Raw genomic sequence first — 14,063 nt, 5'->3', positions numbered from 1 at the left:
ACTGGCAGCAGTTATTTTTTGTGACTCCTTTGGAGACCAACCGGCGCTTGCATGCCGGTCGCGTAGGAGGGCTTAGAGAGTCTCGTTAAATCTCGTTAAGTCTCGTACGGTGCCCGGATGTTCTCGTTTCAGAGCCCGGATGACTGGAATTCAGTGCCCGGATGAGTGGATTTCAGTGGCCGGATGACTGGAATTCAGTGCCCGGATGACAGGAATTCAGTGCCCGGATGACTGGAATTCAGTGCCCGGATATCTGGATTTCAGTGCCCGGATGACTGGATTTCAGTGCCCGGATGATGGCTCTCGGTCTCGGCGTGACGTCACCACACTGCCGACAACGGGGGCTAAAAGCATTTCATGCTTAATAACTGTAAAATGAAATGCCTATTCGCGCATATGGAGTTTTTACATTGACATGAAAACTGAATAGGAAAGAAGTGAGGCCGCACCATGGAGTTCTGAACATATGAAAACCACGATTTATAGGACGTGTATGGTTCAGGAGCAGCGGCTCAACTTTAAATGTTTATCTTTTTCTCGCTTCCCTGATCCGCCAGCATTCCTTTCACAAACACACACAAAAAATGCAACCGTGTCGTTAGATAAAAACGTTAGCCGAGATACGCGAGGCATGCTGTGGGCACCCGATTTCTTGCGAGAGCCTTTCTTTTACAACTCCGAGTACATCCATGATGCTGTCCGAATGCAGCTTGTTGGAGAAAAAACACTCCGTGAACATATTTTCTAGTTTGTTCATGTAGCTGTACAGCTGACCTGACGTTATACAGCAGTCTCTCATTTATTTATTTATTTTGTACCTGCATCGCCTTTCGGCATTACAGCAGGGAGGCACTTCACATTCAAAAAACAAGAATTCATGCACTCAACGCTTGAAAAACGGCTTCATTAGGTAGAACATTAACAATATGTGGCGGCAAAGCATTCCATTCGCGAACTGTTCGCAGAAAAAATCAATAACGGAGTACGTCACCTCTAAAAGGAAGTTTATAAAGCTTTAAGTTGTGGTCCAATTCGCTTCGAGACATAGAAAGGCAGCTTCAAATAGAAAATGTTATGTAAAAATTTTGATCACAGATTTCTTCTTCGAGTTTTAAGTTCTAGCCACTGCTTTCTGAGATACTGAGTGTCGTGGAATAATTCCAAATACAAAGCGGACTGCCCTGTTTTGTATTTTTTCCACTTTATAAATAAGTTCTTGTGAGTGCGGGTCCCAGCACACTGAGGCATATTCGAGTACCGTGCGGACGCGAGTAAAATATAGCTGTTCTTTCAGGTCAGCTGATGTCAGTGCAGTAACTGGCTGACCTATTTACACTCGTAGCTGCATTTGTGCTTTCTTGATGTGACAGCGTGTCAGCACAAGTCTGTATATCTAGCAATGCGGCTAGCTCGCCCTGGTCACAGTTCCCCTGGCTTACTGTCGTGACAAGACCACTAAATGAAAGACATTATCAAAAACTGTGATGGGAGTGGGGCCGTCACTGCTACCTGATGACTGCCGGATAATACCAAATAGTTTTTCAAGGGGGTCCTGACTGGTTCTTGACGTCATCCAGTATTTGTATCCAACTTTCTGCGTAAGATAGGCTGGTGGACTGATTATGGCAACGCGCAAGACGCGAAGGCAAACAGCAGCGGCTGCAGCGGCGGCAGCGGCTCAAACGCGGGTCAACGCACGCTCCTACAGTGAAGGCGGCGGTGGTGCCGCCTCGCGGGGGCGCGGAGAAGTAGAATCTGTTGACATAGACGGCGTCACCGCAATGCATGGCGCCGGCTAAGGAGTGAGCCCACTAACGCCGTTGCTAAGTTGCCGGAGTAAGATGGCCTCCCAATCGAGAAAAACCACGTGATTTCCTCCACACTTTTCTCCCAGGGTGCTGTGTGGAAAGGGCCTCTCCTCTTTTTTTCCTTCCTCCATGCCTTTATATAATGAAACATTAACAGTTCGTTGCTGGGGGCTGATGGGTGAATGCGATTCTTAGCGTAGCGTCTAGCACTAGCAAAATAAAAAATGTTTATTACTTTGATAGAAGTCTCACGTGTACTTATTAGTTAGATTTATTTTAACTTTTATGGGACTAATAAAAATGTCAGTGTTTGCAGCTGCAAATAGTGAGGGCATATTTGTGACATACACCGACAGTTCATTACAAGTGCATTTCAGTTATGCCGACGTTCATATTGGCCATCGATGATTTGTTTAGAGAGGGCATTACGTGTGGCCTCCTTGTGCCTACACCGGTTGCATAGCAAGTGCAGGCATGGATGGATGGATGGATGGATAGGAGCGCCCCCTTTGAAACGGGGGGTGGGTGGTGGGTGGCAAAGGCCACCATGCTCAGCTTTTCTTTATTTTTTTTTGTTTACTGTGTTGGCAATTCTCATTAAGAATCGCCACCATCTTTACCTACGGTTTCCTACAATTCTAACCTTATGCCACATCTCTGCTTTTCAGCCACCAATCCTCCAAGGCATGGATGGATGGATGGATAGGAGCGCCCCCTTTGAAACGGGGTGGTGGCAATTGCCACCATGCTCAGCTTTTCTTTATTATTTTTTTTGTTTACTGTGTTGGCAATTCTCATTAAGATTCTCCATCACCTTTGCCTACGGTTTCCTACAATTCTAACCTACCGCCTGTTCCGTATTTATCTGTCCGTGTTAGAAAAAATTCTCCTGCGCAAACTACTGGACTGTATGGGCTGAAACGCAGACTACAAGGTAGCTTATGATAGTCTTCGTCTTTCGATATGTAATTTAACATCTAAACTTGCCTACATTTTCAGGAATCGTCGAAAAACTGCATTCGGCTGCGGCAGAACTTTTCGTCCAGGCGAGCAAAGAAGCCAGTCTGACAGACTGCGCCATCTGGCGAGCGGTGTTAATTTCAAGGAGCAGACGACACGCACATCCCAAGAAACCGCGCGAGGTGCGCATTCCAGCCCCAAGCCGTGACATCGGTTGCCTCACCGCTCGCCAGATGGCGCAACCTGTCAAAGTGGCTTCTTTGCTCGCTTGGACGAAAAGTTCTGCCGCAGCTGAATGCAGTTTTTCGCCGATTCCCGAAAATGCAGGCAATTTTAGATGTTAAATTACTTATCGAAAGACGAAGACCATCATAAGGTACCTTGTAGTCGGCGTTTTGAGCCCATATAGTTCAGTAGATTGCGCAGCGGAATTTTTCGTAACAGGGACAGATAAATACGGAACACGCGGTACAATTCTAAGGCAGAAAAAGTGCAACTGCGCCACCATGCGGCAAAAGAGGAAATGTGTCCGCTGCAATTTCGGTTAGTGTAGGCGGCAGTGATGCCAACTCTAGGGATTTATCCCTAGATCTAGGGGTTTTTTGTTTGCTTCAGGGATCTAGCGTCTTTTTTGTGAAATCTAGGGATTTTGAGAGGCTGTATAATTGCTACTCTAGACGGCTTAACGGCAGATGTATCTGATTATTTTGCATTGGAGGAGAAAAAAAAACAAAAAATGCTAATTACTACTCCTTTATTTTTAGTGTTCTGCCGAGCCGAGAGAGGGGGAAAGCAGTTCTGCAACGCGAAATTATCGACTGCTGCGCAGGGAGGAAAAACGAAACCATGTGACTTTCAAACTGTTTAACGTGCGTGCCATCTCTGGCGCTTCGTGTGAGTGCTCCTCTACAAAGACAAAGTTGAATTTTGACTTGTAGTGCCGGGATCAACGCGATACGTTTACGCTCACCGCTTACCTTTACCAAAAAGTGCCACAGTTGTTCGCATTCTCCACGTATGCTAGACCACTTCATTTAACGGGCTGTTCAACCAAAAAACACATTCCAAGTTGTAAGGAATCACTTTCAGATTTTGTAATTACCAGTCCTACGTCTGTATCATTGCTGTATAACTATAAAACAAGATTACAATTTTCGTTATGTCAGTTTCTCGTGATGTCAATCCTTAGTAGCTCCAAAACTATATGACGGTCTTTGATTGCGACTGTGATTAACTGTGCGGTGAGATACTCCATTTCACCGCTTCTGAATGTTCCCTATGAGGCGAGAAGGGGTCTTTGATGAATCCAAACATTTTCGTCTTTCTGTATGCCTCTGGGCTTAGCAGAAAATGCCAGCTCTTTCAACTTGGGGTCAACTGCATTTATTTTTCAAAGGGCTGCATAGGTTCTTTGCACGTAAAGATAAGCCGGCTGAAGGAGCAGCTCAAAAGCCGGTGCGGTGAAACGGGAGTCGTCTGCTGGAAGTTCATTTTAGATAGAGGGGGAGTCGGCAGAGCGTCTTTGCTCACTATCTCTCTCTCCAGTGACCACACGTCTCTGTAAAAGCTGGTGCTATCTGTGGGCCCTCTATGTAAGGTAAATCTACAAAAAAAAAACAAAGAAAAAGGCTGGAATTGCGGCCAACACGCTTTAATTTATCTGTGAAAAAATGTATAACCAATGGACGAAACAGTGAACTGCGCTGAGATTTTGTTAAAGCTGAAATGGTCGCATTAACAATCAAACAATTATAATCTGGGGATTTTTCTTCAATCTAGAGATTTTTTGTGGTTCAATCTAGGGACAAAACGTTAACCTGAGTTGGCATCACTGGTAGGCGGGATGCTGCAAAAAAAGGCCGGACCGTCGCAACCACACACTTGCGCGCAATATGCAAAAGGCGCCGCGCTGCATGGCCCGGCGAGTTTCGAGAAACATGCAGCCCGGCTAAACTGTCTCTCGCGAGGCATGCATGTCCTTCTCACTCATCAGCCGAAGGGCGGGTAGCGCTGCTCGTAGCGGAAGAGCGCCATGTCGTCGCGGTAGAGTCGTCGCAGGCGCCCCATCAGCGCCCCGCTCACGTTGGCGTAGTAGCGCTGCATGAGCGCCCCCGTCGGCTCGGCCGAGTAGGTCCTCCGGCGGCTGGGCAGCGCCACGCGGCCCGCGAGCCCCGCGCGGCGCAGCACGAGACGCGAGTCCCGCTCGAGCGTGTCGTACAGGCCGAGCACGTCGTAGTGCACCTGGCACGGAAAGCAGAGCTCGCTCAGGGGCCGCCAGTGCTCGTTGAAGGCGGCCGCGTGGTGCGCCGCGTCCAGCGACGCCACGTAGCGCAGGAACTCCTCGAAGCGCACGCCGCGGCCCGTGTCGAGCGCGGGGCGCGACGCGTTCGGCCCGCGCTGCTGGCGCACGATGAGGCGGCCGTAGCGGCGCGGGAAGTAGTCGCTCCAGGCGCGCTCGAACTTGTTGCGGTAGGCGGAGAGCAGCCGCTCGAGCGGGTGCCGAGCGAACACGAACTTGAGGTGCGTGGCGAGCCGCCGCCGCTGCTCGTGGCGAGGAAGCTGCGCCAGGCTTCGGAAGGCGCTCGGCTCGTGGCTCCGGTTGGCCGGGATGCGGCTCGGGTCGGCGGCCGAGCTGCGCAGCGCGAGCAGCACGCGCCGCCAGTTGGTCGAGGCCACCTTGGGCACGGCGCAGTAGAGCAGCCCGTGCGCGTCGTCCACCAGCACGTGGTCGAGCAGCGCCGCGGGCAGGTCCTCCAGGGCGTCCCCGCCCCGGGCGCGGCAGGCCTCGCGCAGGCGCCGCTGCCGACGACGCTGCTCCTCGGCGTCCTCCTCCTCGTCCCCGGGGCCGTGCCGGCGGCGGCGCGCCAGCAGCAGTGCGGCCAGGCAGAGTGCCAGCAGCAGCAGCAGCAGCGCGCCCAGCGCGGGGGCGAGCCTCCTCCGGCGGCTGCGCATCTTCTGCGGGCAATGCTCCTCCTCCTGCTGGCGGCTCATTGCCGCCGGAGGGGCGAGGAGGAGCCCCCCTCCTCCCCCCTCCGGCGAAGACCGTTGCTATTCGCGCCGCGTGCACTGACCGTCCGAGGAGGCTGCACGCAGCAGTCGAGATGGAGGAGTGGTTCTTTTGCGATCCGGATCTGCTGCGGTCAAGAGATGCATTGGCTCGAAGAACCGCAATGTTTTTATCCTCGGGGCATTTCACACGAGCGTAATTGAACCCCCAAAAGAAAAATAAAAGTGCGAGCGCCGTGGGTCGAAATCGCTGTATCATTGCATGCGCTGAGCAGTCGACTTGCTGGCGGCCGCGACGAGAGTTCGAGGTGGTTTATTTTTTCAGAAAACAGTCTCGAGGGTCTCTTGGGCTACAAACTGCTCAAGCAGCCCATTACACGATTATGGGATTGCGTTTAAAACAAATGCGCCGCCAATAACCGCAGTTAATCGTTAGAAAAAATAGAAATACTTAACAACGCTGTACGTCAAACACCATAAATTTTCAGAAAACCGTACAAAACAGACGGCAGTAGCAGAGTGAGAATAACCGCAACATAGTAATTACAAGATAACAAGCCTCTCATCTACAGATGCCAGTGACGTTATTCCGTTAATGCAGGGGAGGAAAAGGATGTTTTCAATAGGCGAAATACATAAACATTTGAAGCACTCTTTGCAGTGTAGTGCCATTGCTTCAACCTTCAATGTAACGAATCATTCTCTTTTCTAATGTCAAAAGCCTATTTATATTTCCCTTAGTTGCTGTGCACCGTATCAAAGTACAATAATTTAAATCAGAGTTAAATACTGCTTGATATATCTCATGTTTAGCTTTTGAAGGAGGTATATTGCGGCAGCGTGCTACAAAGCTCGTAATTGAAGATTTTTTTCGGCAGACAATTGATACATGAGTGCCCCAGTTAGAAGTATACTCAAGTCTGGTCGTCAGCAATCTATTCATGCTAGTGCACGTTAAAGAACCCCACATACTGGAAATTTCCGGAGACCTTCACTACGGCGTCCCTCATAGCCTGAGTCGTTTTGGGACGTTAAACCCCTTAAGCCAAGCCTATTTCCTGGCTTTCGGATTTAATTTTAAGGTTAGCTATAATTTGTTTGTTTATTTGTGTATGTTTTAAATCCTGCGACAGATACGTCAGTACGGTGTGTGCAGGTGGATTGTACAGCAAGGCAGACATTATGTACGTGGTAGAGCTCAGTGGTTAAACGGTTAATTAACTAAAATTAACTAATCAACATTTTTACTTTTGATTTCAAGGGCCAGAGGTGTTTCCCTCTCGATCTTGTAGAGGGAAATTGCATTGATGATTATTGGACGATGCTTGACATCTTGCCAATTCGATATTGTTCCATCGCGTTGCTAGAGGAAGCTTCTGGGGAGGCTTGCGAAAGCATTACTACTCGCACTTTCAAGCCTTCGCGTGACCCTGCCGCAGTTACGTTTGACCTTTAGCGGAGTGAATATGGGCGACCAACTCGCTCCTTCAGATAGCCCGGCTGCAGTTACGCTGCGCCGCGCACCTGTGGCGCTACTGCCGCTGTGACGTCATACCAGCTGTAGATTATGGGCGACCAACTTGCTCCTTCAGATAGCCCGGCTGCAGTTACGCTGCGCCGCGCACCTGTGGCGCTACTGCCGCTGTGACGTCATACCAGCTGTAGATTATGGGCGACCAACTTGCTCCTTCAGATAGCCCGGCTGCAGTTACGCTGCGCCGCGCACCTGTGGCGCTACTGCCGCTGTGACGTCATACCAGCTGTAGATTATGGGCGACCAACTTGCTCCTTCAGATAGCCCGGCTGCAGTTACGCTGCGCCGCGCACCTGTGGCGCTACTGCCGCTGTGACGTCATACCAGCTGTAGGTTATGGGTGACCAATTCGCTCCTTCAGAGAGCCTGGCAGTAGTTACGCTGCGCCGCGCACCTGTGGCGCTACTGCCGCTGTGACGTCATACCAGCTGCAGGTTATGGGCGACCAACTCGCTCCTTCAGATAGCCCGGCTGCAGTTACGGTGTGTTTGCCGCGTTGCGCACCTGTGGTGCTACTGCCACTGTGACGTCATACCAGCTGTAGATTATGGGCGACCAACTCGCTCCTTCAGATAGCCCGGCTGCAGTTACGGTGTGTTTGCCGCGTTGCGCACCTGTGGTGCTACTGCCACTGTGACGTCATACCAGCTGTAAATTATGGGCGACGAACTCTCTCCTTCAGATAGCCCGGCTGCAGTTACGCTGCGCCGAGCACCTGTGGCACTACTGCCGCTGTGACGTCATACCAGGTGTAGATTATGGGTGACCAACTCGCTCCTTCAGATAGCCCGGCTGCAGTTACGCTGCGCCGCGCACCTGTGGCGCTACTGCCGCTGTGACGTCATACCAGCTGTAGAGTATCGGCGACCAACTCGCTCCTTCAGATAGCCCGGCTGCAGTTACGCTGCGCCGCGCACCTGTGGCGCTACTGCCGCTGTGACGTCATACCAGCTGTAGATTATGGGCGACCAACTCGCTCCTTCAGATAGCCAGGCTGCAGTTACGGTGTGTTTGCCGCGTTGCGCACCTATGGTGCTACTGCCGCTGTGACGTCATACCAGCTGTAGATTATGGGTGACCAACTCGCGCCTTCAGAGAGCCCGGCAGTAGTTACGCTGCGCCGCGCACCTGTGGTGCTACTGCCGCTGTGACGTCATACCAGCTGTCATCATCATCATCAGCCTGACTACACCCACTGCAGGGCAAAGGCCTCTCCCATGTCTCTCCAATTAACCCTGTCCTTTGTCAGTTGCCGCCACTGTATCCCCGCAAACTTCTTAATCTCATCCGCCTACCTAACCGTCCCCTGCTACGTCTGCTTTCTCTTGGAATCCACTCCGTTACCCTTAAGGACCAGCGGTTATCTTGCCTTCGCATTACATGCCCTGCCCAAGCCCATTTCTTCCTCTTGATTTCAACTAAGATGTCATTAACCCGCGTTTGTTCCCTCACCCACTCCGACTGCTTCCGATCTCTTAACGTTACACCTCTCATTTTCCTTTCCATAGCTCGCTGCGTTGTTCTTAACTTAAGCTGAACCCTCTTTGTTCAGCTTAAGTTAGCCTCCACGTTTCTGCCCCATAGGTGAGTACCGGTAGGATACAGCTGTTGTATACTTTTCTCTTCAGGGATATTGGTAAGCTACCATTCATGATCTGAGAGAACCTGCCATATGCGCTCCACCCCATTCTTATTCTTCTAGTTATTTCCCTCTCATGATACGGATCTGCGGTCACTACCTGCCCTAAGTAGACATATTCTCTTACTATTTCTAGCACCTCGCTACCAATGGCGAACTGCTGTTGCCTTGCTAGGCTGTTGAACATTACTTTGGTTTTCTGCATGCTAATTCTTAGCCCCACCGTTCTGCTCTGCCTGTCTAACTGATTGATCATGCTTTGCAGTTCTTGTTCTGAGTGGCTTAGCAAGGCAATGCCATCAGCGAATCGCAAATTACTCAGGTATTCTCCATTAACTCTTATCCCCAACTGTTCCCATTCCAGTCCCCGGAATACCTCCTGTAAGCAGGCAGTGAAGAGCATTGGCCAGATCGTGTCTCCCTGCCTGACACCTTTCCGTATTGGAATTTTATTGCTGAGTTTATGGAGAACTATAGTAGCTGTGCAATCGTTATAAATATCTTCCAATATTTTCACATAACACTCTTCTACACCCTGATTCCGCAATGCCTGCATGACAGCTGAGGTTTCCACTGAATCAAATGCTTTCTCGTAATCAATGAAGGCTATATATAGGGGTTGGTTATATTCTGCGCATTTCTCTATCACCTGATTGATAGTGTGAATGTGGTCTATTGTCGAGTATCCTTTACGAAAACCTGCCTGATCATTTGGTTGACTGAAGTCCAAGGTTGTCCTGACTCTATTAGCGATTACCTTAGTAAATACCTTGTAGGCAATGGACAATAAGCTGATCGGTCTGTAATTCTTCAAGTCCTTGACGTCTCCTTTCTTATGAATTAAGATAATGTTAGCGTTCTTCCAAGCTTCTGGTACTCTCGAGGTCACAAGGCATTGCGTATACAGGGTGGCTATTTTTTGTAGCACAATCTCTCCTCCGTCCTTCAACAAATCTGCTGTTACTTGATCCCCACCAGCTGCTTTCCCTCTCTGCATTGCTCCTAAGGCTTTCTTTACTTCCTCCTTCGTTACTGGCAGGAGGTCCCATTGCTGTGTTTGACTGCCTCCCTCAGTAATTTGATGATTAGATTCGCTACTGTATAGATTTTTGTAGAACTCTTCGGCTAATTCAACTATCTTATCTACATCTGGTTTTTACCTATGCCCAGTTTTCTCCTCACTGATTTCAGGCTACCTCCGTTCCTTAGAGCCAGCTGTAGATTATGTTTTCTCTCGGTCGCAACAACATCAAAAACAAAATATAAAAAAATGACCGAAGACGCTTTGAGTCGTCGCGCAGCGGCGGCCGGTAGCCACGCGTGACCTGTAGACGCGGCGCACTGCGTTCCTTCAGTTGGAGGCGCTGCGCTCTTGCTTTGGCAACCTACCAGGCTTAACCAAAGCTAAGCCCCCGCCAATTTTATTAACGCTTAATAAAACAAAAGAAGATACAAGCAAGGAGAACACTTATACGTGACGAAAGCAGCCCTCGGTCCCGCCGAAACAGCTGGTTTTAAACTCTATGTCCCCACCCTCGTTGGGGACAGTAACCAATCAGGTAACTCCACAGACGTCCACCCAATAAATCATTGGGGGGAGGAAAACACAGCCAATCAATGATTTTGGAAAGAAGATAACTCATTTGTACAAATATGCACACTTTCCCCCATGGAGATTTCGGAGGATTCTCCCTCCCGCTAGCTTCGGGAGAGGCGTTCCCGCCGCGCGCTCATCCCTTTTAACCGCTACGACATTGCCACCCCCTTGGGCAATCGGTTGCACTCAAGGCAATGACCCCTTCCCTACACAGCCAGTGCATAGGCGTGACGCCATGTCCGAGCTGGGAGTGAGGAGAGTGGCCGGGTGCCGCCTCTCCCCACGCCCGGCGGCGCGTGCTCTCGTCACTTGACTCGGCGCGGGGGCGGTGGGGGATATCTGTATATCCCACACTGTGCGATCGTTATAAATATCTTCCAATATTTTCACGTAACACTCTTATACACCCTGATTCTGCAATTCCTGCATGACTGCTTAGGTTTCTACTGAGTCGAATGCTTTCTTGTAATCAAACCAGATGTATGCGCTAAAAGACAAACAGGGCAATGTCATCAGCAATATGGATAAGATAGTCGAATTAGCCAAAGAGTTCTACACAAATCTATACAGTAGCGAATGTAATCATCAAGTTACTGAGGGAGGCAGTCGAGCACAGCAATGGGACATCCCGCCAGTAACGAAGGAGAAAGTAAAGAAAGCCTTAGGAGCAATGCAAAGAGGGAAAGCAGCTGGTGGGGATCAAGTAACAGCAGATTTGTTGAAGGACGGAGGAGAGATTGTGCTACAAAAACTAGCCACCCTGTATACGCAATGCCTTGTGACCTCGAGAGTACCAGAAGCTTGGAAGAACGCTAACATTAACCTAATTCATAAGAAAGGAGACGTCAAGGACTTGAAGAATTACAGACCGATCAGCTTATTGGCCGTTGCCTACAAGGTATTTACTAAGGTAATCGCTAATAGAGTCAGGACAACCTTGGACTTTAGTCAACCAAATGATCAGGCAGGTTTTCGCAAAGGATACTCGACAATAGACCACATTCACACTATCAATCAGGTGATAGAGAAATGCGCAGAATATAACCAATCCCTATATATAGCCTTCATTGATTACGAGAAAGCATTTGATTCAGTGGAAACCTCAGCTGTCATGCAGGCATTGCGGAATCAGGGTGTAGAAGAGTGTTATGTGAAAATATTGGAAGATATTTATAACGATTGCACAGCTACTATAGTTCTCCATAAACTCAGCAATAAAATTCCAATACGGAAAGGTGTCAGGCAGGGAGACACGATCTCGCCAATGCTCTTCACTGCCTGCTTACAGGAGGTATTCCGGGGACTGGAATGGGAACAGTTGGGGATAAGAGTTAATGGAGAATACCTGAGTAATTTGCGATTCGCTGATGACATTGCCTTGCTAAGCCACTCAGGACAAGAACTGCAAAGCATGATCAATCAGTTAGACAGGCAGAGCAGAACGGTGGGGCTAAGAATTAACATGCAGAAAACCAAAGTAATGTTCAACAGCCTAGCAAGGAAACAGCAGTTTGCCATTGGTAGCGAGGTGCTGGAAGTAGTAAGAGAATATGTCTACTTAGGGCAGGTAGTGACCGCAGATCCGGATCATGAGAGGGAAATAACTAGAAGAATAAGAATGGGGTAGAGCGCATATGGCAGGTTCTCTCAGATCATGAATGGTAGCTTACCAATGTCCCTGAAGAGAAAAGTATACAACAGCCGTATCCTACCGGTACTCACCTATGGGGCAAAAACGTGGAGGCTAACAAAGAGGGTTCAGCTTAAGTTAAGAACAACGCAGCGAGCTATGGAAAGGAAAATGATAGGTGTAACGTTAAGAGATCGGAAGAGGGCGGAGTGGGTGAGGGAACAAACGCGGGTTAATGACATCTTAGTTGAAATCAAGAGGAAGAAATGGGCTTGGGCAGGGCATGTAATGCGAAGGCAAGATAACCGCTACTCCTGAAGGGTAACGGAGTGGATTCCAAAAGAAAGCAAACGTAGCAGGGGACGGCAGAAAGTTAGGTGGGCGGATGAGATTAAGAAGTTTGCGGGGATACAGTGGCGGCAACTGACAAAGGACAGGGTTAATTGGAGAGACATGGGAGAGGCCTTTGCCCTGCAGTGGGTGTAGTCAGGCTGATGATGATATATAGGGGATGGTTATATTCTGCGCATCCCTATGACATCCCATTTCGTACCCGCTAGTTCCTCAAACAGCACTGTTAGGCTAGCCTCATCAAATAAGGTTCTAGCGTTAAACATTGCCAGGTTCATTTTCCAATGGCGGCTTGTCTGGAGCCAGACATTCTCAGCACCCTCCGCTGCGCCTCAGGTCTGATCGCCGCCTTGGTCAATTGCTTCGTAGCCGCTGGGGACTGAGGGCCGGGGGTTAAAGACTGATTTCACCAGCAGTTGCGCGGTGCACGTGCGAGAAGCCGTCCTTTTGCATCGCTACACGATGTTTCTCTGCATGAATGCTGGAATTGGGGGACAAGTGGGTTCACCTGAGGGGTGTCGTGGGCTCTGACAACTGTGCGAATCAGAGGGTCCCCGAGGCATAGCGTAGCAGCTGTTCATGAGAGGCAGCTGATGAAGTCCTGTTCAGCACATTTAGCCGTCTTGAGGAGAGTACATTGACAAATGGCAAATTTGCAAGTTTGCAATTTGCAAGGGCTGAAGCTGTCTGAAATGGCTTATGTATGCCACTCAGATTTGAGGCAGTCCCTCAAATTGCCAAAAAGAGGGCGGTTGGATTTGCTTTCTTGTGGCGTCGTCAAGCTGTCTTTGCAGCGATTTCTGCCCAATGTAAGGTTGTAAGTGAACAAATGTGCTAAGTTTTATTGTCATATTCAGGAATCCACTATGTACGTTTGATTCGCATATTCACTCCTGATACCTCTAGCTTCCATACTAGCGACAGTGCTTTCTCTATATCATGGAAAGAGAAAACGAGGCTATGAAACCGTGGAAATGTTGAATGATTTCTGTTGTTCTGTTGCACATCGGTCTTTGAGTATACGTGATGTTGCCATTTCAGCAACATGCCATTTATGCCGGGATATCACCCACATTTTGCTCAGTATTTTTGAGAAAAAAAAAGGTCATCTAGTGTTTACTCATCAGTCAACGTCTCATACTGTTACTGAGAAAATAGCGAGAGTGAGTCATACAGAAGGTGTCCTGGCAGCAAAGATTATATTATCATAAATCAAAAAGTAATTAGTATTGCAACAATCAAAATGTAACTATTGGCCATGAAATTAAAAGTCGTTCAACCCTAATTTGGCGCACTCAAAACCTGCCCGATTGGCTTCTTTTCCCACATTGCACTGTGGAGTTTTAAATGGGGAAATAAATACGTCCCCCCCCCCCCCGCGTTGAACCGCGGCTGACACAGTTCAAAACCGCCGGACCCCACCCCGTGGTCGCGTACGCTATCGAGCGCATGCCGACCACAGTGGTCCTTGCTCTGATCGAACAAAGGAACGGCACTCTGGCTGACAAAAGCAAGGCATTTATTGCTACAACAACAAT

The 14,063-nt window shown here is 49.2% G+C and overlaps 2 protein-coding genes across 5 annotated transcripts in view; one reads left to right on the top strand and one right to left on the bottom strand.

Annotated features, from left to right (window-relative positions):
- The window catches only part of LOC149325644 (carbohydrate sulfotransferase 11-like), a 46,540-nt gene extending 40,769 nt beyond the window's left edge, over positions 1-5,771 (bottom strand). For both annotated transcript variants that reach the window (XM_089563348.1, XM_089563349.1), the window contains exon 1: positions 4,755-5,771. In XM_089563348.1, the coding sequence (XP_089419474.1) occupies positions 4,758-5,759 (1,002 nt within the window). In that variant the 5' untranslated portion in view covers positions 5,760-5,771 and the 3' untranslated portion in view covers positions 4,755-4,757. The remainder of the gene's footprint in view (positions 1-4,754) is intronic.
- The window catches only part of slgA (proline dehydrogenase slgA), a 228,041-nt gene that overhangs the window by 84,166 nt on the left and 129,812 nt on the right, over positions 1-14,063 (top strand). The window lies entirely within an intron of this gene.

This window comes from Amblyomma mixtum, chromosome 10 (genome assembly GCF_055824585.1).
Source record: "Amblyomma mixtum isolate Tamu chromosome 10, ASM5582458v1, whole genome shotgun sequence".
NCBI classification, from domain to species: Eukaryota; Metazoa; Arthropoda; class Arachnida; order Ixodida; family Ixodidae; genus Amblyomma; species Amblyomma mixtum.
Note: the sequence above shows the minus strand (reverse complement) of the source record. Positions and strands in the feature narration are given on the sequence as shown.